This window comes from Aspergillus japonicus, assembly GCF_003184785.1.
Source record: "Aspergillus japonicus CBS 114.51 unplaced genomic scaffold BO86scaffold_105, whole genome shotgun sequence".
NCBI lineage: Eukaryota > Fungi > Ascomycota > Eurotiomycetes > Eurotiales > Aspergillaceae > Aspergillus > Aspergillus japonicus.
Genome location: NW_020291742.1, coordinates 12,426 through 32,782, shown reverse-complemented (window position 1 = coordinate 32,782; position 20,357 = coordinate 12,426). Strand labels below are relative to the sequence as shown.

Below are 20,357 nucleotides of genomic sequence, written 5' to 3'. Positions count from 1 at the left end.
CTACAAACAATATCCGCTTGATAACTGGCTTAGAGGCAGAGCGCACCGCCACAAGATAATTCCCGAGGCTGTTGGCTGTTGTGAAAGTCTGTCACGACTTGGAGAGCCTGGAAAGCCTGCCTGGGTCGTCGATCTGTGACTTGGCAGATTCACACTTTGCAGACCAACCTGGACTCTGTCTGGCCCGCTTCCAAATCCTACGTGAAGTACTCACAGGCCTGATTCCTCGATCTGACAATCATATACAACCATTATGGTAGCAACCTTCTCGCCGCACCGCGATGCGGGTGGCACATTGCATCTGCCATCTCATAGTGGTATTCACCATATGGACGCTAATACGGCCATTCGACAATTACGCCGATCATTATCGCGCTCGCCTTCCAAGAACTCAAACTTTTCACTGCTGGCACCTCGACATCATTCCCCGTCGAAGACAGCTCCATTCATCTCCTCACCTCTGTCACCTTCCCGGCGATCCGCACAGAGCAACTTTGTACTCTTCCCTAGTTCATCTCATCAATCACCATTCGCCGTACCTTATCCCCCGAGCGCCAAAATAACGAGGCCTATCATGCGTCGCGTGCGCACATCCCCGAGAAGTCCCGTCAAACGCGCTTTAAATATCTCCACTGATCACGGAAATGCGAAGCCTGCGCAATCAACACCAACAACGCCAGGTGTGGAAAATTCTCCCACTACCCCTGGGCTCGTTCTTCCGTCTCATGACAACACCGCAGTCGATGCACATCCTAGTGACACTCCCATATGTCTAGAACCTACACTGGCACCTCGGCAAGCAAACTCCCGCATCGAGAAGCGACGGAGCGGGACATTTGCTTCGTACGCTGCCGTCAGCCCACTGAAACGCAGCGACGGAATCATGAATCTGGATCGGGCATCTCGCGGTAGCCCTTCCGCAAAAAGACGAAGCGTTCAGACCACGAGTCTGTCGAGCGAATTTAGCATCTTTGATAATGAAGATGTTTCACAGATTGAAGAAGATCCTGCGGTCGAATCGTCCCCCGAGTCCACCACGCCGCCCTTCCCAACCAATGTCACTCCATTTAGCCCTTTCGCTACAATTCCTAAACGATCATCGTCTCTTCGGAGATCTACCCTTCAGCAGCGACAAAGCGATCGCTCCCTAAATCCTGTGCGGCCCCGCATGTCTCTGGAAAACAATCTTTTCCAACCTCATCGAGAGAGTCCATTTGCCTCTCGAAGTGTATCTGGCAGTTCGCTGTTCTCATCAACAGGAGGTATTGCCGGACAAGCTCGTCCTGGTGCCCATCCCCTTTCAAGGACCATCACGCAATCTTCATCTGGTTCCAGCTTGGTTGACGACTCTCCGACCCATGAACCTATTCACAAGGCCGACCGTCCAAGGGGGGTCTTTGATTTCTCCAAGTCTCTTCCTGCGGGAAGCGCGCGGCCAGTGCCATTACGACATCTCACTCGGGAGGATTCGACATCGTCCATTGACTCGTTTGCAACGCCGGAGAATTACAAGCTAGTCAAACCTCTTCCGGCTGCTTTCATGTCCACGGGTCTCATTTCAAAAAAGAATCGCAATGCAGAAGACCCTCAGAGTGGTCTCGGATTCAGCAAGAACATGCCAGATACCCCCTGTAAACGGCCGATCAACCTTTTTCCTGGGTCGAAGTTGCAGCCGGAACGACCTTTGGACATGTCAGCCTCAGCCCGTCAGCCAGAGATGGCACCACCCTCGCCATTCTATCCACCTAGTGACCGGCCTAATCCGGGCCCATTTGCACGGGGCATGGGGATCTTCGGCAGTTCATTTAACAAACTTGAGGCATCTCGTCGGGGTAGTTTCGCGAGCGTCGACGGTGATGACTTGTTTGCGTCTCAATCGCCCTCCAGCCGCCATAACAGTCAATCTTTCTGTGAAACAGATCTTCCCCCAACACCAACAAAGCAAAGCTTCTTTCCTTCTCGGACTTATCCTCCTCCTATCTCACAGATCGCATCCCTGGAAAGGCTTGCGGAAGCTAAAGGAGTGAGCTCAAGCCCACTACACGACCGGTTCCAACGGGGATCCCCTCACACACCGCAAGACCATCTATTTCCTGACCCGAGTGGGCTATCAATATCCAACGAACAGCATTTGACCAGGCTCGACTTTAGTTCTTCTAACCTTCCAGCGACCCCCACCGGTCCTCGTGATTCGTTCCATCAGTCAGGCAAGCGCCCTAGCCTTCCATTGGCTGGCTACCATGCACCAGATGTGGATCCAAGTTTGACTTCACGTTTCGAACGAGTGGAATTGGTCGGTACAGGAGAATTCTCCCAGGTCTATCGAGTCGCAGAACCACTGGAAATGCCAATGTCGTCATCACTCTCGGATGGAACCCACACTTCTAAAGCACTCACCGAGCAAGTCTGGGCTGTAAAGAAATCAAAACAGCCATACTCTGGGCTTAAGGATCGTGAACGCCGCATTCGTGAAGTGGACATACTCAAATCGCTCACCAAATCGGATCACATCATCTCCTTCGTGGACAGTTGGGAAGATAATGGTCACCTCTATATCCAAACAGAGTTCTGCGAAGAAGGTAGCTTGGATGTGTTCCTTGCTCAAGTTGGACTGAAGGCACGATTAGATGACTTCCGGATCTGGAAGATCTTATTGGAGTTGTCAACGGTACGATCAGATTCTTGTGCTTCGCAGACGATAGAAAGCTAGAAACAAAATACTAACGATTGCGATAGGGCCTGAAACACATCCATGAAACGGGTTTCATTCACTTAGACCTGAAACCCGCAAATATTCTGATCACCTTCGAGGGAGTATTAAAGATCGCTGATTTTGGCATGGCAGCACGTTGGCCAGCTGAGGATGGCATCGAAGGTGAAGGTGATCGTGAATATATAGGCCCCGAAATACTGATGGGTCGCTTTGACAAGCCGGCAGACATCTTTTCCCTGGGTCTGATTATGTTCGAAATCGCTGGAAATGTTGAATTGCCCGACAATGGGCTTTCGTGGCAGAAGCTGCGAAACGGCGACATGAGTGATATCCCCAGCCTAACATTCAGTTTCGAGACAAGCATCTTCCGTGATGCGTCCGGCAACCCCATCTTAGAGGAACCATCGTTTGAGGAACTATGTGCATCCGACTTTGGGGATGACGATTTTGGAATGGACAGCTTCCTCGGAGGCCGCAAGCCTAGTGATCAAAACGCGGTTCCTCTTGTACGATCGGGCGAACTTGTTGATCCTCCTGACTTCATGGTCGACGCCAGCCATGAACAAGCTTTGGACAAGATTGTGCGGTGGATGATCTCACCGGAACCGCTTGATCGACCAACGGCGGAGCAAGTTCTCGAGACCTACGGCGTTCAGTTCGTTGCCGGCCGACGTCGCGCTGGAGCCACCGTCTACGAAGGCAACTGGGGCCCTGCTGATGAGGTCCTCGTTGAAGACGCAGAAATGATCGATGTTTGATCAGTACGACTTGACATATCTAATGCATTTCGACGGAGTTGGTGCTTTCCTTTACAATACCATCTAATGACGGCGTTCTATGTGAGATTCCGAACTATCAATCTTAATGTCCATTTGACTGTCTCGATTACCATGGCGGGATCGAGATTCCCATCCGACCATCTCATTTGAACCGGACATGGCCGGGCTCATTGCACGGTGGTTGTCCACTCATTTTTTCTGTGCAAAATTTCTTTTGTTTATGAGTCACTTGATTAACGAGACTCCTGGCTTCCTTTATACATCACCGACCTCACTTCCATTCGCATCCCTTTCAGTTCTATTCTGTTCGCCCCGTACCTGTGTTTTCTGCATGATTGGGTTTCTGCAGTTCGTGATGACTGAAGTGACATATGACGATGATCCGCTCTCTTTTGCGTTTATGTCCTGCGTTCTGAGCGAGGATGTATATCATACACTATGTGGCAGGCCTATGACTTGCCTAGTTTTCTACTTTCCGTTCTCTTTGCCATACATTGCCTTTGCTGTCTTCTTTAATGGATTCCCCGGTTGCGGAAACCCGGACGGACTGGCATGGTCACTGTTTCCTCCGTGCACTTTGGGCGTTTGATGAATTTTCCTTATCCCTACATGTCTATGTAACCAATATCCCTTGACTGTACTATTCGCCCTCTCTTCAGCGTTGCTTTCGATCCACTGTCAACTTCTCATCCCTCTTCTTATGGATGTCTCTATGTGTTCTAAGCAGACAGGAAACTGCCGTATTCAGTCGAGCAAAGTAATGTTGATGACACCCCAGCTCTGGCAAGTACGATTGGTATTGTTTTCGTAGTTCTGTGGATTATAAAGTTAGCAGTTACAGTGCTTTTTGAGCAAGCCGGGAGGCTCGCCACCGGCCGCCGACGCCGATGTCAAGCTTGGCTCTCCGCACCCACCCACCCTTCCTCACCGCTCTTGCTGCCGCATTTGCATTCTCATCGGCTGCCCATCGCCTCACTACGTGTTCTGTATCTTTATTCTCTACCATACGCGACTATTTTTCTTTTCTTTTCTTCTTTTTCTGTTCTCTTTTCCTTCAGAAGACTTCGGTGCTGGGACTCGTATATGCTAGGGCTCCAGCGCAAGATTTCATCCTGGTATCACATGGACGGCTAATACTCTAGAACCACGGCCGATTTATCCCTCTGCGCCTTGACCTTTACATCCTCCGTTTGCCATACGTCATGGACCTCAAGACATTCGTGTCGGACTCCCTATTACGCCTGACAAATGCATCAGATCCCACTGTGGTGGACTACGTACTCGCAACCGCGAACTCGGTGAAATCTGCTACCGAACTACATGACAAGCTTCTCCCTTTCCTAGACGGCAGCTCCGATGGCGTCGGATCATTTTGCGCAGAGCTTTACCAGCGAGTTGGCACTGGCGCGACGCTTGGATCTAGCGGGAACAGCAGTAATGCAACGAGCAAGGACCGTGTGAGCGCTGCACCGAAGAAAAAATACCGGCTACTGGACATGGAGGATGATATTCCCGATATACGAGGATCGCTGGGCCCCTTGAACGTTGAGGTTGATAGGGACCGACGGAGACGCAACGAGAAAGACAGAAGTAGTGGCCGGGTTGGTAAGGAGTTCGAAGCTCGCAGTCGCCGGGAAGAAGACCAGACCCGGAAGCGCGACCGTGGCTGGGAGGAAGGGCTTAGAGACCGAGAACGTCCACGAACCAAGAAGCTGCGACAGCGTGTGGACGATTTCGATGCTCGTTGGGGTGACGAGGAGATTTCAGGAGAGGAACTCTATGGCGGTGATGAGCAAGTCAGCGATTTTGAGGTGTCACCTTCCAAGCGGATTCAGCTGCACGATGGATCTGCATCCCCGCGGTCTAATGTGTCTGCTGATCTGAATCTCGAGGAGAAGAAGGAGTTGGAGCGGAAACGAGACCTCGAGGAGCGGGATGAGTTCGCCAAACGATTGGCCAAAAAAGATGATGGCAAATCGAAGAAGATAGTGGAAGACCGGACTAGAGCGGGCGAGGCTGCCCGGCGACGGGCTTTAGCTGACGACGCTTCTGCCCGGGAAGCCGTAATGCCTGAAATCCGGTTGCGATCGCGGCAAGAGTATCTCAAAAAACGAGAGACGGAACGCTTGGCTTTACTGCGTCGACAGGTCGCGGAGGAGACGGCAGAGCTACGTGACAATCCTATCTTGACGCGACGAGAAAAGGAGGAGTTTGCTCGAAACCGAGAAGTTCTGCGGATTGCCGAGGAACGGCTCAAGATCGACGATTACCGGGACGGTTACATGATGCCGGAGGACTACATCACGGAGAAGGGCAAAATCGACCGGAAGAAAAAGGAAGATGCGCTGTACAAGCGGTATGTGGACCGTGACGTACACGGTCAGGAGCGCTTCATCACAGAACATGAAGAGTGGGAGCTAGAGCAGACGGCCAAGGCCAAGGCCCAAATCAACCGCGCAGAATTTGTAGATGAAGGAGACTACGAATATGTGTTCGACGACTCACAAAAAATCAATTTCATCATGGACGCGAAGATGGAGGGTACACGAAAACCCATGACGCAAGAGCAGCGGAGGCTTCAGGAGCAGCTAGACGCTGCAGAGAAAAAATTACAGTCAATGGAGGAAACGCGCAAGAGCCTGCCTATCTATCAGTTCCGAGATCAAATCATACAGGCGGTGCACGATCACCAGGTGCTAATCATCGTGGGAGAGACCGGCTCCGGTAAAACAACACAGATTCCCCAGTACCTCCACGAAGCTGGCTTCACCAAGGGTGGCATGAAGGTTGGGTGCACGCAGCCTCGTAGAGTCGCCGCAATGAGTGTGGCGTCGCGTGTGGCCGATGAAATGGGGGTGAAGTTGGGCAATGAAGTTGGATACGCTATCCGGTTCGAAGACAATACAAGTGACAAGACCGTACTCAAGTACATGACTGATGGAATGCTGTTACGAGAGCTCCTCACAGAGCCCGATTTGAGTCAGTACTCGGCGCTGATGATCGACGAAGCTCACGAGCGAACTGTACCAACGGATATCGCCTGCGGGCTCTTGAAAGACATCGCGAAGGCGCGACCGGATCTGAAGCTTCTAATTTCCTCTGCGACGATGGATGCGCAAAAGTTTCAGCAATATTTTGATGACGCGCCCATATTCAATATTCCTGGTCGCCGGTACCCCGTGGATATCCACTACACTTCCCAGCCGGAGGCCAACTACCTGGCTGCGGCTATCACGACTGTCTTTCAAATCCACATTACCCAGGGCACAGGTGATATCCTTGTTTTTCTGACCGGCCAAGAGGAGATTGAGGCGGCCGAACAGAGCCTTCAGGAGACTGCGCGAAAACTAGGGAATAAGATCCCGGAAATGATCATTTGTCCGATCTATGCCAACTTACCATCCGAGCTGCAGACCAAGATCTTCGAGCCTACGCCACCCAAGGCACGGAAAGTGGTGCTGGCAACGAACATTGCAGAGACCAGTCTTACCATTGATGGAATCGTTTACGTGATTGATCCGGGTTTTGTGAAAGAAAATGTCTTCAATCCACGCACGGGTATGGAAAGCCTGGTGGTGACACCATGCTCGCGGGCTTCTGCCAACCAAAGGGCTGGGCGCGCTGGACGTGTCGGTCCAGGCAAATGCTTTAGATTGTACACCAAATGGGCCTACCATAATGAACTTGAAGAAAGCACGACACCAGAAATCCAGCGGACGAACCTAAACAGCGTTATCCTGATGCTGAAGTCGCTCGGGATTGACCAGCTGCTTGAATTCGACTTCATGGACCCGCCACCGGCGGAAACGATCATTCGCGCCTTGGAGCAACTGTACGCTCTGGGGGCGCTGAACGACCGCGGCGAGCTGACGAAGATTGGTAGGCAAATGGCCGAATTTCCGACCGACCCTATGCTAGCCAAAGCGATCCTTGCTGCGGACAAGTATGGCTGTGTAGAAGAGGTCCTGTCGATTGTGTCAATGTTGGGTGAGGCCAGTGCCTTATTCTTCCGACCCAAGGACAAGAAGATCCACGCGGATAGCGCTCGCAACCGATTCACGATTAAAGATGGTGGCGACCACCTTACCCTGCTCAATATTTGGAACCAATGGGTCGACTCAGACTTCAGCTACGTGTGGGCAAAGGAGAACTTCTTGCAGCAGCGCAGTTTGACGCGCGCCCGTGATGTTCGTGATCAGCTTGCCAAGCTCTGTGATCGGGTCGAGGTGACGGTCAGCACCTGCGGGTCGAACAACTTGGTGCCGATTCAAAAGGCCATCACTGCCGGATTCTTCCCTAATGCGGCGCGACTTCAACGCGGTGGGGATAGTTATCGCACTGTGAAGAACGGACAGACAGTGTACTTGCATCCGTCAAGCACGTTGTTTGAGGTGAACCCACGGTGGGTGATCTACTTTGAGCTGGTGCTGACGAGCAAGGAGTATATGCGCAGCAACATGCCTCTGCAAGCCGAATGGTTGGTGGAGGTTGCTCCGCACTATTACAAAAAGAAGGACCTGGAGACTCTAGGATTGGAGAAGAAGATGAAGGGACAGGGGGCGGCTGGAGAAAAGAGCCGGGACTAGATGAGGCAAAGGACGCCATTGATGGTGGATGGATGGATGGATGGATGGATGGATGGATGTAATATATGTCATTATATGTGTCTCTTTGCATGATTACCACATGTAAATGTACATGCGGGTGTGTTGTTTGGAAATGACAACTCAATCATTCTATTCAACCTTGGAAGTAGTATGAGTACTATGAATTTCAGCAGAGCTCGGGTCAAAGGGATAAAGATAGTCCGAAGAATAAGTATGTATGAGTAAGTCAAGAAAGAGAGTACAGCTCAACCAGCCAACCAGCAACCCTGCATTGCAATCGGCTCTAACTAATAGATTATAGAGAGGCCAGTCGGGCCGGGCAGTCCCAGCCAGATTCCACTGCTGGACCTCGGCATGTTCCACTTTGACTTGACACTTGCACTCCCCGCGTTTCCACTTACTTAGTTTCCCCGTTCCATCATCCTGCTTGCTGCTCATCCATCCTTCACTTCCAGTTCCTCTTGACTTCCTGTTTCCACTCCTCCTGACCATCTAATTAATTACTACCCGACTCTGACTCCCCCACTCAGTTACACAGAGAGACAGGCATACACACCTACTACACCCACACATAAATTACACACACATCTACACTCAAAAGACGAAAATGTCTCAATCCTTCACCCCCACCGATGTCGCTGCGCACAACACCCCAGACAAGGGCCTCTACATCATCATCGACAACAACGTTTTCGATGTCACCAACTTCGTGGATGAGCACCCCGGCGGCGCGAAGATCCTGAAGCGCGTCGCAGGCAAGGACGCTACAAAGCAGTTCTGGAAGGTTCGTTTCTTTCCATCCTCTATGGTCTTTGCCCAGCCCATCCCTTCTTCCTCCGGAGCAACCGTAAGTTGTCGGGCCCCGGTTTCCGTTCCGGTCCCGAGCCCGGGTGCTCTCACGCGCGCAACTTAATTCCTCGTCTCGGCTCGTGTTGTGTGGGACAATGCCCCCTTTCTTGTTTTTCCTTTCTTCGTTTACTGGGTGTGCCTCTTGAGTTTGGCAACTGGGCTGACTTGTCCTCTTGCGCGGGTGCCCCTTAGTATCACAACGAGGGTGTGCTGAAGAAGTATACGCCTAAGCTGAAGGTTGGAGAGATCAAGGAAGCCGCCAAGTTGTGAAGCCGAAGCCACCGTTGGACAACGATTCGAATTTATACGTGTTTCTAAGAATGTCCTTTCCCCCCTCGCGCTCTTCCCTTTGACCCCCCAACGGCGGATCCCGTGTGGTTCCCTATGTCTCCATTGCTCGCTTCCGTGCATAGAACAAGAGAAGAGCATATACACATATACAGACAGAGAAACTGAAATCGTCTGCAGACACTGCAGCATGTGTGAATGGATATTGGGCTAGAGGGAAGGATGAGGAGGGATGATCATTTATATTATACTGCCTAGGCTGACGATCTTGTGTGTGGAAGTTTCAAATGTGTTGCTGTGCATTATTCGAGCGGGAGGCATCATGATTTTTATCATTTCAATTATGTTTTTTTCACCCAAAGACGGCATATTTGCATCCAACAGGGGTACAATTTTGTGATACCTTCCGCACCCACAAAGGATAAGACATTAAACAATATCATCTCTTCGATAAGCGCACAGAAGAGGAAAAAAAGAGCGAGAGATGGTATCTAAGACGCTATAACGCCTGCAGATCGGGACGCTAGAATCAAAAAAGCAAATGCATGTAACATATCGGTTAGCAGAGGAGAAGGGAACCTCTACTGCGACCGTCTTTCAGGACGGGACAGATAGAGAGGCTGCTGCCTCAGCCTGCTCAGAACTCTGCAAAGGGGTCAACACGGAGAATAGGCTCACCACCGATTCGATGCGGAGAAATAGGATTGTGAGCCGCGCTCCATGTGCTAGATGCCTTCCGGCTATGTCGGCCAGACTGAGGCCCTCGGGTTTTGCTTGTTTGGTCGATGAAGGCCTCCATGCGAACAGTTCCAATTGCATCGAAGAAGTTCCCCGTCCTCGCGCCAGTCTCAGAGGTACGTCGGCTGACGCTGTTGCGAGTGCTGTGAGTTCCAGGCCCGTAAGATTGCGCGACATACGTGTCAGAGGAGCCCCGCGTGGACTCAACCGACGGTATTGAGCCTTGACTGGAGAAGCTACGCATCATTGGCATCCGTGGCGTTGTGTTGCTTCGTTTTCGCGAATGGTTTGAGAACCGTGGCACCGTCGGAGGGTCAGCAGCATCCATAGATGGACTAGACTCAAAACTAGTAGGAAGCTCAGGGACGGGTTCGACTTGACCGAGGAAAGATCGTTTCCCCTTGGGCCGGGGCCGGGGCCGACCCTTGGCTATCCGGATTGAGTCACGGATAGGATTGCGGCGGAGAGAGGGCGATGGGGTGGTTGCAGTGCCTTCATCCTGTGGAACGGGGGGCAGGGCAGCCAGATCATGAATACCACTAGGAGTGTGACTTAGGAAAGACAATGCGGTTAGCCAGACATAATGTCGTTCCACGCTCGTGGCCGTGAACTTGAGAGCACGTTGTGGCGTCAAAATAAGAATTGATCGATTAAATTGACTCTGTGTGTTGGAACCCTTCGGCAGCGGGTTGTCGTCCTTGACGTCAAGAACGGACTGGATCATCACTGTAGCCACGTTAGCCACGTTAGCCACGCAAAGTACTTATTAGGTCGCATAAGAGAGTACTCACACTTTCGGCCACTCTTGCCCAGCAGCGCAGGCCCACTCGTGGGCTGCTTGCTGCTCCACATCACGGCGCGCTCATAGGGTGCTAGCCAGACCCAACGCTTGTGCCTTACACCACTATTGGTGATATTAGCTGATACCTCATCAGCACTGCGCCCTTCCCAACTCTCTTTGTGCTCTCCCACAACACCGAATGATCTCCTCCTCCTAATGTATTTGTACATCCATTCCCCGACCATGGTCTGTGCGATAGCATCAACAACACTGGTGGGCTGGACGGAGGTTGCTGTAGAATCTTGCCATCCATGAGAAAAGGTGCGAGATGCTGTTGTGGCAAAAGCTGAGCGCCGCTGGACGGCTTGATCTCCGGATGGGGCAGTAAAGTCTCCATATGGAAGTGCAGGGTGCGGCGGACTGACAGGACTGCCAGACGAAGTAGATATCGGTGATGACCGGCTTTCAGGCCGTTCTGTCTGCGCCATAGCAGTCGCAGACCGCACACGCCGGAGGGTTGGACGCCGCATCACCTGCGCACGTCCACGGTCGGAAGAAGTTCCAGGATTCGATGGTGTTGGGCTTTGCTGACCATCACCTCGACGGGCAGGAAACTTTCTTGAACTGAGCCGGATTGGAACAGGAATAGGAGGAGCAATGTGGAAGGCACTGCTTGCACGGCCATTATCAATATCAGGATCACTGGGGCTTCGAGCCCGAGAAGTCTGACGAGTCGCGGGCCCATTCGGTATCATGGCTGCTTTGCGAAGGTTCTGTCGTCGGTGATCTTGTCCCATTCGCTGACTCCAAGAAGATCCGGGCCTGTCTCTAGGTTCGGATTCCAGCGACACTTCTGGATCACAAGCCTCTGGCTTTGATATATGCTCATCAATTTCGCCCAGCACACCTCCGTCCAAGCTTGAGCCGCTCTGCGTTGAGACCAGCTTGCCTCTCTTCAGCGTATAGGAAGCGAATGGCCGATTCAAGAGATCGTCATCGGTGAGAACTTCGTTGACTTGATTCGGTAACTCATCATCACTTCCCTGCTCAAAGCCAGCAAAGAGACTACTCGAGCGAAGTGGTCGTCTGAGCTTGCTTTCCGACCCCTCAGCCAAAGGACCATTGTCATTGTTGCCTGGATAGGCTTGTACCGTCTCAAGCGACCCGGTTTCCTGATTAGTCTTGATTTCTCTCTTCTTGGACCGGGGAGGCGGTGGGCAGTATGGCTGGACAGGAAGATCCTCAGCAACATTGTAGAATGGCAGGTCTGGTATAGCTGATGGAAGCAGACTAGCCGGCAATTTGACTGGCCGTTGGCTTATCGTTATCTCTTCTGTTTGAATTCCAATTGTCCGACAGTCGGAATTCGAGCTAAAACTGGCTTGACAAGACACGCTCCTGGTTTGTGGTGGGAGAACTACGCTACCCCGAGGAGAAGGTGGTTCAGAGCAGGGAGGGTGTATTGCGATCATTGGTATCTCAAGACCCGACGCGCCCATGTCGCCAAGAGACACACCGATCCGCTGCTCATCGGGTTCCCTAACCGGAAGTTCAATCGTTTGCATGGAAGATGAAACCATCAAAACTGGTTTGAGGGCTTGGACATCGTCCAGGCTGGGTGTCCACGGAGGTGTTGGGAGGCCTGCCACGGTTTGACAGGAAGCGGATACCATGTCGATGGTGAGAGTTGATGTACTGATATCTCTCACTTGGCACGAACACCGGCTTTCTTCACTCTCACTTTCGTCCGGAGCTCGAACTGAGGCGCTAATCTCAGATAGGTAGTCCGATGTGGGTGACGGAGGAAGGGAATACTGCACCCCGGTATCTCGATACACAAATGTGTTTGAAGAGAATCTCAGAGGACTGCCAGGCTCTGACGTCGGTTCATTCTTGGCACCATAACCCTCCATACTACCAAGCGAAAGCCCCAGGATTTTCCTCGCCTTGGCCCCCATGCTTATGGTGCTAGACAGCTGGGAATGTACCGAGACAGGCCGCTCCTCTGGTAGAGCCTCAGGAGATACGGGTCTGAAGCCGTGGTCGAAAGACTGAAACTCATCATCTTCATCAAGATCAAGCTCTTGTGCTAAGTTCAATCCTTCACCCTTGACCACAGGAAGGTTGGTAACACTTGCCATCGAGTAGCGTACATTGTGGTAGTCAAATTCGTCGCAGTTGGCAGTACTGACACTCGTAATGCTGGTCCGGCGGCGTCCTTCGCTGCTTGAGACGATGCTCGTGGAATCACTGTCCTTGCTTGTAAGCCTCTCGTTGGCGACTGCCACGCGTTCGCTCTCCCGCGTAGAATGAAAAGAGCGTGCTTCCTGTGCTGCAGTCACCTCATTCAAGATGACTTTCAGCCGACCTTCAACCACATGAATCTTCCGTTCCAGATTCCTGCGTTCCCGGTCCCAATTGTCCTTCTCTCGATCCCACAGCTGCACTGTCCTCTCTGTCTCCTCTTCGAGACTGCGAGCCTTCTTTTGTGCTTGCTCCTGTTTCTTGCGAAGATCTGCAATATTTGCTAATGCTTGGTCCCGCTCCTTGGCGAGTTCACTGATAGCGGAGGACGAGCCACCTTCCAGAAGCTGCAGCTGCTGCTTGAGCGAGCGAGACTCTTTCATGCACTTGGATAGTCGTTCAGTGAGGCTGCCATTCTCCGTACGTGATTCGTCCAAGGTATGCTCCAGACTTTCAATTGCCTTGAGTTTACTCTCCACATCTCGCCGAAGCGAAAGGATTTCTGACACTAAAGAGGCATGCAGCGTTGGGGTGAACCGCCGCGGGTCCAGGGGTGAAAGATTGTCTTCCTCCACGAGATCATCATCGTCGCTGAGACCCGGGGGCGAGAAGCTGTGAATTGGCAGTGAACTGAATGAGGAGAGGTCGCTTGAGTCCACTTGTAATCGAATGGACGGGGCTCTTGCGGTTATTGACGAAAGAGTGGGAAAGCCCTTTGCCACTGGAGAGCTTGTATATATGCTATTGGTGGCCATTGCGTTGAGATCAGAAGAGATAGCTTTGAAGCATCCCTTTGATGATGACGGATCAATCAGATCTTGCCGGAATGTGTCATGCAGCATCCATGTATAACACTTATGCCGCGTCTCCTGAGTGGCGTAGAACAGCTCCGCTGACCCCTCGATGACGAAAAAGTAGTTGGCCAACCAGCAGCTGTAGGACTCGATCAAGGAGACTTTCCGACTTCTAGACAAAAGATAGCATCCATCACAATCAGTCAGTCTTCTGTGCAAGAAAAGGATTGAAAGGCCGGAAACATGGTTGGAGGTAGTAAAATGGCATACATTAAGCCGGCTCTCGACGCTTGCGCGTCCTCTGGCCTTCGTGAACAATTGGTGCAGAGATAACAGGCAGATCTGGGCGTGAGGACACTCAACAAAATAATTATGATATAGAAAGCTGCCCGTCACTTAGTTAGAGGAAGAGAGGGTGTTTGAAGTACGATGAGCGACGCGGGGGAAGTCGAATAGGAAGTATGGAGGAACAGATGCGAAGTACCGAATCTGGTAGCAGCGCAACTGCGGCGTCGCGGACCCGGAAACACGAATAATATTTTCTTTTCTGTCTTGCCTTGCCTTAATTCTCTCTAAAACCGAAAAAAAAGACAGAGAAAACAAAAACAAAAAATAAATGATGTACTGTACAGTACACCCCAGTAGGTCCGGGATTCTAGCCAGACTGGCCGTCTGAGGGGAAGGGAAAGATTATCAGCGAAGGCGTCTGTTTGATCACACCCGATCAAGCACTAAATTGGGGCTTGCGCCTGCACAGAAACCTTGTCCGAGCTTCGGATACAGAGTAGGCCGGTTTTGATCATCGATTGGATCAGGACGAGATAGACAACGTTACAAAAGGACGAACAACCAGTCCAACGGGGTTAGCTCCAGCCAGGGGTGTTCGCTGGATTAGGGGGGTGTGGATATGGGATCATTTGGTGGGGAAGAGAAAGCTATTGGGATGGATGAATTATCATCGAAGGCAATCTCCACGTACCTACCAATTATTTATTACTGAAGAGAAGTCACCGAACGACTCCACCGGAGCTTGCCACTGCTGCTCTAGAGAGCGATCCCGGTCCAATCGATAGATAGAGATGAGGTTTTAGAACGACGAAGTCGGCTAAGGACGCAGGGGTACATGGGTCGGGAGGAAAGAGAAAGAATATACGGGGTAATCAGTATGAGTACTCTATGTAGGCTCTGAAACGCTGTGACAACCTATTTTGGTTATGCTAGTTAGTTGATCGACTCCGTTCGTTCAGGCAGTGGAGAATAATAAAAGGAGGCGGCGTAGGAAGCAGAAGAAGAAAAAGAGGAGAGAGAACGACGGCGCGCGCGGGGGGAGGGGGAGAGAGAGAGGGGAGGGGGGGAAGGACAGAGGGGAAAAGGAGGTTATCTTGCCTGTCCATTTAGGTGGAAGATCGTCCGTGTATGTGTCTTCCCTAATCAAAAAGAGAAGGACAAAAACTACCTAGTTTCATACATCATGGAAAATGGATTAACAAAATGGAGTCCACGAACAAAGAAAATCAACCGTGACTATCCACAAGCCATTCAGTTACTAATGCAGGCAGTAGCGAAGGATGCAGGTGCTGTAATTAGTCTACTAGTTAGTGAGAGAGACTCGAAGTCAGAGTGCTAAGCAGCGGCTGTGACGGGGGTTCGTGTCAAGAGCTAGGCAGTCAGTTAGTCATGGAGCTAGATACAACTACTCCGTGGTCCGTACTATAGTTACCTTAATTAAGTTAGGTAGTCCGGGACCCGCTGGTTTGAGACAATTGGACCACCGGTACTCGACGTACTCGAGTATGAGTGTGTATCCTTCCGAGCATCATAAGTTTTTGATGATTGTATTCCAGCCTTTCTTCGTTGTCGGACAGGCTGAGCAAACAATTATCATCTTAACTCAGTCACAGTACGTAGATGACGGCAATCCGTTTTGCGCATGGCATTCTGAAGGCTTACCAGATCTCAACGTGCAAGAGAGCAAGCAGCGCTGTCGTTGGCCTCTCAATAATTTCTACGGTAGTTCCTTAGCATGCCATCATCGGAACAGCTTTCAATATTCCGTCTATCCTCGAGTTTATGATCGGAAATCCGTGGCCCGTGTCGTAGACACCATCATCAATTTGGTCAAGTCTGGTGGCCCTCTGGACTAGCCCTATGAGTCGACATGAGGGTGCCCAGCCTACATATAGGCTCACGCAGTATTCAGAAGGTGGATAGATCAAAGAACGCTGCTAGGTCCGGCTAAATGCAACTCGATGAGCATTATGCTGGTGCAGTGTGCCTCGTGCTCCCCAATTTGAAGTCGAAGTTGAAAGTATCCTGGAGTATCGAGCAAGGTCGGAGAAAAAGCAGCGAGCATAGGAAACCAGCCGGGAAGGATCCTTGGATGTTGGGTAGGCCCAGCTCGAGCTCCCCACCCCTTTTTCCCGCCGTTCCCTGGTTCAGGATTAGACACCAGAGGCGACGGACGGGCCGGCGCTCAAATTTTGGGAAGTGACCCCATTCCGGAAATTAGAGGCGGAGCAGCGACAAGCCCTTGCGTAGCCTTGGTAGTCGAATCGCCAGTGTCGTTCTTTCCTTCTTTGACTGCTCGTATGCGCATGAAAATGGGCTGGTTTTTTCGAGTCTGTCAGGCAGCGCAAATCTCGGACCCGCGGGTCGATATTAATATCATAGGGAATTATGACCTTGGCGGCCGATTGGCGGCCGATTCGTACGGGGACGGGGTTTTTCGCTGGGCCTTTCAAGGTGGAAATTTCCCCTTAAGCAATGCGTCCGTTCGCATCCGATCGTCATCGAAGGACTTTGATGATGTGCACTAGACAGGTTGTGGAAGTAGAGAGCTTGCTAATAGCATAACTTATCGGCCGTCAGTCAGCCTGGTGCTTGAAATAGATGAACGTGGAGAATAAGTAGTGTACAGTACGTACCATACATCATCCAGACTGGCTTTATCCTTGGCGACCCACGCGGCAAAACGACTAGCTTTTGCGCCTGCCGGACGCCGGCTCAGGGGCAAGAGCGCGCGACTTGGGAATGACAGGTCAACCGTGCACGAAGAGAAGTGTCTCAGATGCTGAGGGTTGTTGTCAAAGGAAACGAAGGGCAAGTTAGTTAACTCACTGGCAGTACTAACTACCTAGCACCTAGTACCTGGTACCTAGCATTTCGAATTCTTCTCTCTGGAAATATCAATCGGTAAGGATAATGCAGAAAGTATGAAAGAAGAGACAGACGCAAAGAAACACATTACCTACCTAGTACCATGTACATTTGATTGGAAACCCCAGCGGAACGTCTGGATCGAACAAGGACCTGGGATTGCGCCGTTGAACGCGCTAATCATTGGGCTGCAGGTAGCTGTCACAATCACCAAACAGGAGATGACTAAGGCAATGCAGTCACTGAGCCTGCCTCCTTCCTCCTCCCCTCTCTTTCTTCATTTAATCATGCAGTAATAACTCAATCAAAGCTTGGAAAGCCTTTCCGACCTTCGGCCTGAATTCAGTAGCTCTTAGCGCACTGATGGTGAGATGTGAAGGCTTCTCAAATGATTATCATCCTAGCCCATCAAGTGAGACTGAAGACTGATATTATTGCCCCCTTGGTAAGATTCCTGTTTGACTCGATGTTCAGATGGAGTACAGAGTACGGAGTACTAATTAACGTAATCGGTAAGCAAATCGGCCATGTAAGCTAGTCGGCCACCTATATATTACATATAAAATAGCTGATTTTTAAATAATATTATCTTTACTATTTCTTATTAAATTTTTTATAAATAAAAATCTAAAGATCTTATAAAATATAGGGTAAAAAGTTTTAATTATTTTTATTAGCTATAATATATAATCTTTAGATTTTTATTTATAAAAAATTTAATAAGAAATAGTAAAGATAATATTATTTAAAAATCAGCTATTTTATATATAATATATAGGTGGCCGACTAGCTTACATGGCCGATTCGCTTACTAATTACGTTAGCTATGGACTCTAATCAACTTACCCCGCCACGCCTTATCCTCGGCTCGACAACCACGATCTGGAACGTCGATATATCGCGGTATCAAGCCCCTTCTCATCAATTGTACGCGGAGCGAGTTGCTTGAGATAACATTAGAACGAGCATGGAAAGCGATGCGAGAAACACAAAAATCCGAAAGCCCGTCGCTACGGGAATTCACTCACTCTCTGATGGCAAACACATCACTTCTCAAAGGGCTGTTCTTCGATGTCTTTGGGACGGTTGTAGAATGGCGCGACTGTGTGGCCAGCTCTCTGAGGGAAGCTGCCGAGCGCGCATTGCGAGACCCTAAGAAAACACTCTCGTTGGCTCTGCGTGCCCGCGCGACGGCCATGTCCTCTAACGACTGGCAGGAGTTGGTGGAAGAATGGAGGGCGTCCTACGGCCAGTTCACAAGAACCTTTGACCCATCCCAAGCTTTTATCTCTATTGATGAACATCATTTCGACTCCATCCAGAAGCTGCTCCACCAGCATGACTTGAAAGGACTGTTCACCGAGGATGAACAATGGGAGCTTGTTTTTTGCTGGCACCGACTCGAGCCGTGGCCTGATTCAGTCAAGGGCCTTGAATTGCTCAACCGCCGTTTCCGGACCTGCACTTTGTCCAATGGCAATGTCTCTCTCTTGAGAGACCTCCAACGCCATGGATCTCTGCCCTTCACGGATATTGTTAGTGCGCAACACTTCGGGGCATACAAGCCGTCGCCGCAGGTGTACACTGGCGCAGCAAAGCGCTTTGGACTGGATCCCTGCAATTGTGCAATGGTGGCTGCACACCTTTATGATCTGAAAGCCGCCAAAGCCCTGGGATTTGCGACCATTTATGTGGAACGCAATGATGAGAATCTCACTCCTCAAGAGATTGCTCAAGCCAAAGAACAGTATGTGGACGAGTGGGTCGACGGTGCCACGGATGGGTTGATCGAGGTCGCCCGGCGACTAGGCATTCATGAGGAACCTGACCTAGCCAGCACATGTCAGTAGGCATGAAGGTGGTCTTTTCTTGATCTTTGTGCTTCAGAGTTGTAGAAAGAAGGGTTATATACAATACGGGCCCACAGGCCCAGTCGGCCCAGTCGGCTCAGACCTGGACTCAGACCTGGACTCAGTGTATCATGACACCTCTGGCATCGCAGGCACTCAATGTATACGTATCTCATCAATTAACCCACAAACGCAATATTATCGCTTCGCAGCTCTGGACCCCTGCTGTACCATCGATTCTTGATCAGTAAGTAACTCTTGATCTGTCAGCGCGTGTGATTCATGCGGGGTTGCATGAATGACAACGTCGCGTCGATTTGTCAGCGGTCAGCACAGGTTCGTAACCAGCCATCCGGTCTTCGAGCAGCTAAACTATTTAACTTCAAGCTGACCGGACGGTCTTGATGCAATGATGGTCGATTGCAATTTTTGAAGATTCGGAGTCGTCACAATGTCCGAGCAGGTATGGAGGTTTGCATCGCCTGTTTTCGATGAGCGATCATTAATGACTTTCTAGAAATCTGACGTACACTCTCATGCCGATGCGGACGGCCACTTCAGGCGTAAATCAGCTGCGTTTCGCTCCTCTATCTCGCGCGATCCTAACGCAGAATTTCCGGCGCAGAAGGATCGTTATGTGTTGTACATCAACTTTGGGTGTCCCTGGGCACACCGGACTAATCTAGTGCGGTCACTCAAAGGTCTAGATGATCTAATCCAACTAGTTGTTCTCGATCCCGAGTTGGGACCGGACGGTTGGTTCTTCTCTGGTAGATATGGGTCTGCGCCGGCGGATCCTTTGTATGGCTTCGAGAGGTTGAGCCAGTTTTACTTCAAGGCAGATCCCAATTATGAAGGCCGATACACAGTCCCGATGCTTTGGGACAAGAAAAAAGAGACCATTGTCAACAATGAAAGTGGCGAGATAATCCGCATGTTTTATACCGAATTCGACGACCTCCTTCCCCATGAGCTGCGAGAGACCAACCGGCTTGATGGAGGTTTCTACCCGCCACACTTGAGAGCTGAGATCGATGCGATGAACTCATGGGTTTACGACAAGATTAATAACGGAGTGTACAAAACTGGATTTGCCACGACGCAGGAGGCTTATCTAGACAGCCTATACCCGCTTTTCGAAGCACTGGATCGGATTGAAGACCATCTGGCCCAGCCAGGGCATCAACCATATCTTTTCGGGAAAGAGATTACGGAAGCAGACATCCGATTGTATCCGACCATTGCTCGATTTGATGTGGCTTACTATTTGATCTTTCGGTGCAACCTCAAGATGATCAGGCATGACTACCCGTTGATTGACCGCTGGTATCGGCGGTTGTATTATGATGAGACCTCACGTACCCGAGGCGGAGCATTTAAGAAAACTACTTTTTTCGAGATTGTGAGTCGGGCATCAATACATCAAGATAGGACTATCACTAATGCCATCCGATAGTATAAGTTTGGGTACCTGAAGTCTTTAGGGAAGCGATCGGGCAGCCTGCAGACGATCATTCCGGCAGGCCCAGCTCCAGACATTCTGCCTACGAGCTTATAA

The 20,357-nt window shown here is 50.7% G+C and overlaps 6 protein-coding genes across 6 annotated transcripts; 5 read left to right on the top strand and 1 right to left on the bottom strand.

The window, feature by feature from the left end:
* Positions 1–253: 253 nt before the first annotated feature.
* On the top strand, positions 254–3,471 carry BO86DRAFT_325966 (tyrosine protein kinase SWE1; the record flags this gene model as incomplete). The annotated part of the gene is made up of 2 exons (XM_025668547.1): positions 254–2,668; positions 2,737–3,471. 2 exons carry the CDS (start codon positions 254–256, stop codon positions 3,469–3,471), a joined length of 3,150 nt encoding a protein of 1,049 aa, XP_025522226.1.
* Positions 3,472–3,560: 89 nt separating this feature from the next.
* On the top strand, positions 3,561–4,114 carry BO86DRAFT_18693 (uncharacterized protein). The gene has a single exon (XM_025666634.1). It carries the CDS (start codon positions 3,650–3,652, stop codon positions 4,079–4,081), a length of 432 nt encoding a protein of 143 aa, XP_025522225.1. The 5' UTR covers positions 3,561–3,649; the 3' UTR covers positions 4,082–4,114.
* Positions 4,115–8,706: 4,592 nt separating this feature from the next.
* On the top strand, positions 8,707–9,218 carry BO86DRAFT_326011 (cytochrome b5-like heme/steroid binding domain-containing protein; the record flags this gene model as incomplete). The annotated part of the gene is made up of 2 exons (XM_025668550.1): positions 8,707–8,883; positions 9,141–9,218. 2 exons carry the CDS (start codon positions 8,707–8,709, stop codon positions 9,216–9,218), a joined length of 255 nt encoding a protein of 84 aa, XP_025522224.1.
* Positions 9,219–9,873: 655 nt separating this feature from the next.
* BO86DRAFT_326025 (putative nuclear migration protein) lies at positions 9,874–13,754 on the bottom strand (the record flags this gene model as incomplete). The annotated part of the gene is made up of 2 exons (XM_025668551.1): positions 9,874–10,700; positions 10,766–13,754. The coding sequence occupies 2 exons, from the start codon at positions 13,752–13,754 to the stop codon at positions 9,874–9,876; spliced, it is 3,816 nt and encodes a 1,271-aa protein (XP_025522223.1).
* Positions 13,755–17,983: 4,229 nt separating this feature from the next.
* Positions 17,984–18,799, top strand: BO86DRAFT_404750 (haloacid dehalogenase, type II; the record flags this gene model as incomplete). The annotated part of the gene is made up of 1 exon (XM_025674044.1): positions 17,984–18,799. One exon carries the CDS (start codon positions 17,984–17,986, stop codon positions 18,797–18,799), a length of 816 nt encoding a protein of 271 aa, XP_025522222.1.
* Positions 18,800–19,250: 451 nt separating this feature from the next.
* Positions 19,251–20,357, top strand: BO86DRAFT_383909 (uncharacterized protein; the record flags this gene model as incomplete). The annotated part of the gene is made up of 3 exons (XM_025670860.1): positions 19,251–19,262; positions 19,317–20,201; positions 20,256–20,357. The coding sequence occupies 3 exons, from the start codon at positions 19,251–19,253 to the stop codon at positions 20,355–20,357; spliced, it is 999 nt and encodes a 332-aa protein (XP_025522221.1).

Excerpts from the sequence above, each read along its gene's own strand:
- BO86DRAFT_18693 (XM_025666634.1), top strand. The coding sequence starts at position 3,650 with ATGGCCGGGCTCATTGCACGGTGGTTGTCCACTCATTTTTTCTGTGCA.